This window comes from Sinocyclocheilus rhinocerous, unplaced genomic scaffold, assembly GCF_001515625.1.
Source record: "Sinocyclocheilus rhinocerous isolate Xijiao unplaced genomic scaffold, SAMN03320098_v1.1 scaffold494, whole genome shotgun sequence".
In the NCBI taxonomy this organism is placed as follows: Eukaryota; Metazoa; Chordata; class Actinopteri; order Cypriniformes; family Cyprinidae; genus Sinocyclocheilus; species Sinocyclocheilus rhinocerous.
This window is the reverse complement of record NW_015628684.1, coordinates 1224310-1225219: the sequence shown is the minus strand read 5'-3', so window position 1 is coordinate 1225219 and position 910 is coordinate 1224310. Positions and strand designations below refer to the sequence as shown.

At 50.1% G+C, this 910-nt stretch overlaps 1 protein-coding gene across 2 annotated transcripts in view; it reads right to left on the bottom strand.

Moving 5' to 3' along the window:
- The window catches only part of LOC107738056 (kin of IRRE-like protein 1), a 41612-nt gene extending 40708 nt beyond the window's left edge, over nt 1-904 (bottom strand). For both annotated transcript variants that reach the window (XM_016549733.1, XM_016549734.1), the window contains exon 1: nt 686-904. In XM_016549733.1, the coding sequence (XP_016405219.1) occupies nt 686-734 (49 nt within the window). In that variant the 5' untranslated portion in view covers nt 735-904. The remainder of the gene's footprint in view (nt 1-685) is intronic.
- Nucleotides 905-910: the final 6 nt, after the last annotated feature.

Sequence of the window (910 nt, the reverse complement as noted above, 5' to 3'; positions counted from 1 at the left end):
CTCACTCACACACACACACACACACACACACACACACACACACACACACATGCACAGTGTGTGATAGTAGACAATAGGGAGGGTGTCCGCATAGGCGCGATCACGGGAAAAGATGCTGTAATCTAACAGGTATAGCTCGGTGCTGTCGCCTAGCAACTCGCTGGATACATTAATACAGGCGCACCTGGATTTGCAACAATGCAAGACATTAATTAGCCGTTCTGTGTGCAGTTAAAATAGTCGGTTATTTGTGATCCAACGCACTTGACTGTGAGTGTCAGACGGGCGCAGGTGCGGAAATTACCTGCGTGAAAAGCAAACGAAGTGGTGCGTTTCTTGATGCGGGAGTCTGTCAAAGACCCCCTGCGTGCGTATGCATGAACGTGTGCATGGGCGCGTGTCCTTTCCCCCCTCAAACCTCTCGTCTAATTTGTATTCTCATGACGAGAGCATGTTTGACGGGAGGGAACGCCGCTGGCGGAGTTTATAGTCATCCCCGTCATAACGGAATCGAACGACAGCACCGATAATTTTGCGCGTGAAACGCAAAGGTCACGTTGCACCTTTATGACCGGACAGACATGAACGCTGTAAAATTCTCCGCACATCTGCCCCCTTTTCTCTCTCATTTGCGCTCACACATACGCAAGTTTGAGCTCGCGGTTCATCAAACGGAGTTTCTTACCTCTGTGAAAACTCAACGCCAAACTCAGAAGCAGCAGCAGTCCCTGCATGGTTCAAATCTCCGCATGGGGAGCGTCAAAATCCCTCCAACTGTGGATTATAATCCTTCCATTCACGTGTCGGCTGTGTATTGACCCTTTTCGCCCCCCTTCGCTACTTTTAGAGCATTTCTAGTCGTTTTTCTTCAGCCGTTCCCTCTTTTGCCCTCCTCTCTTGCGACGCTCCG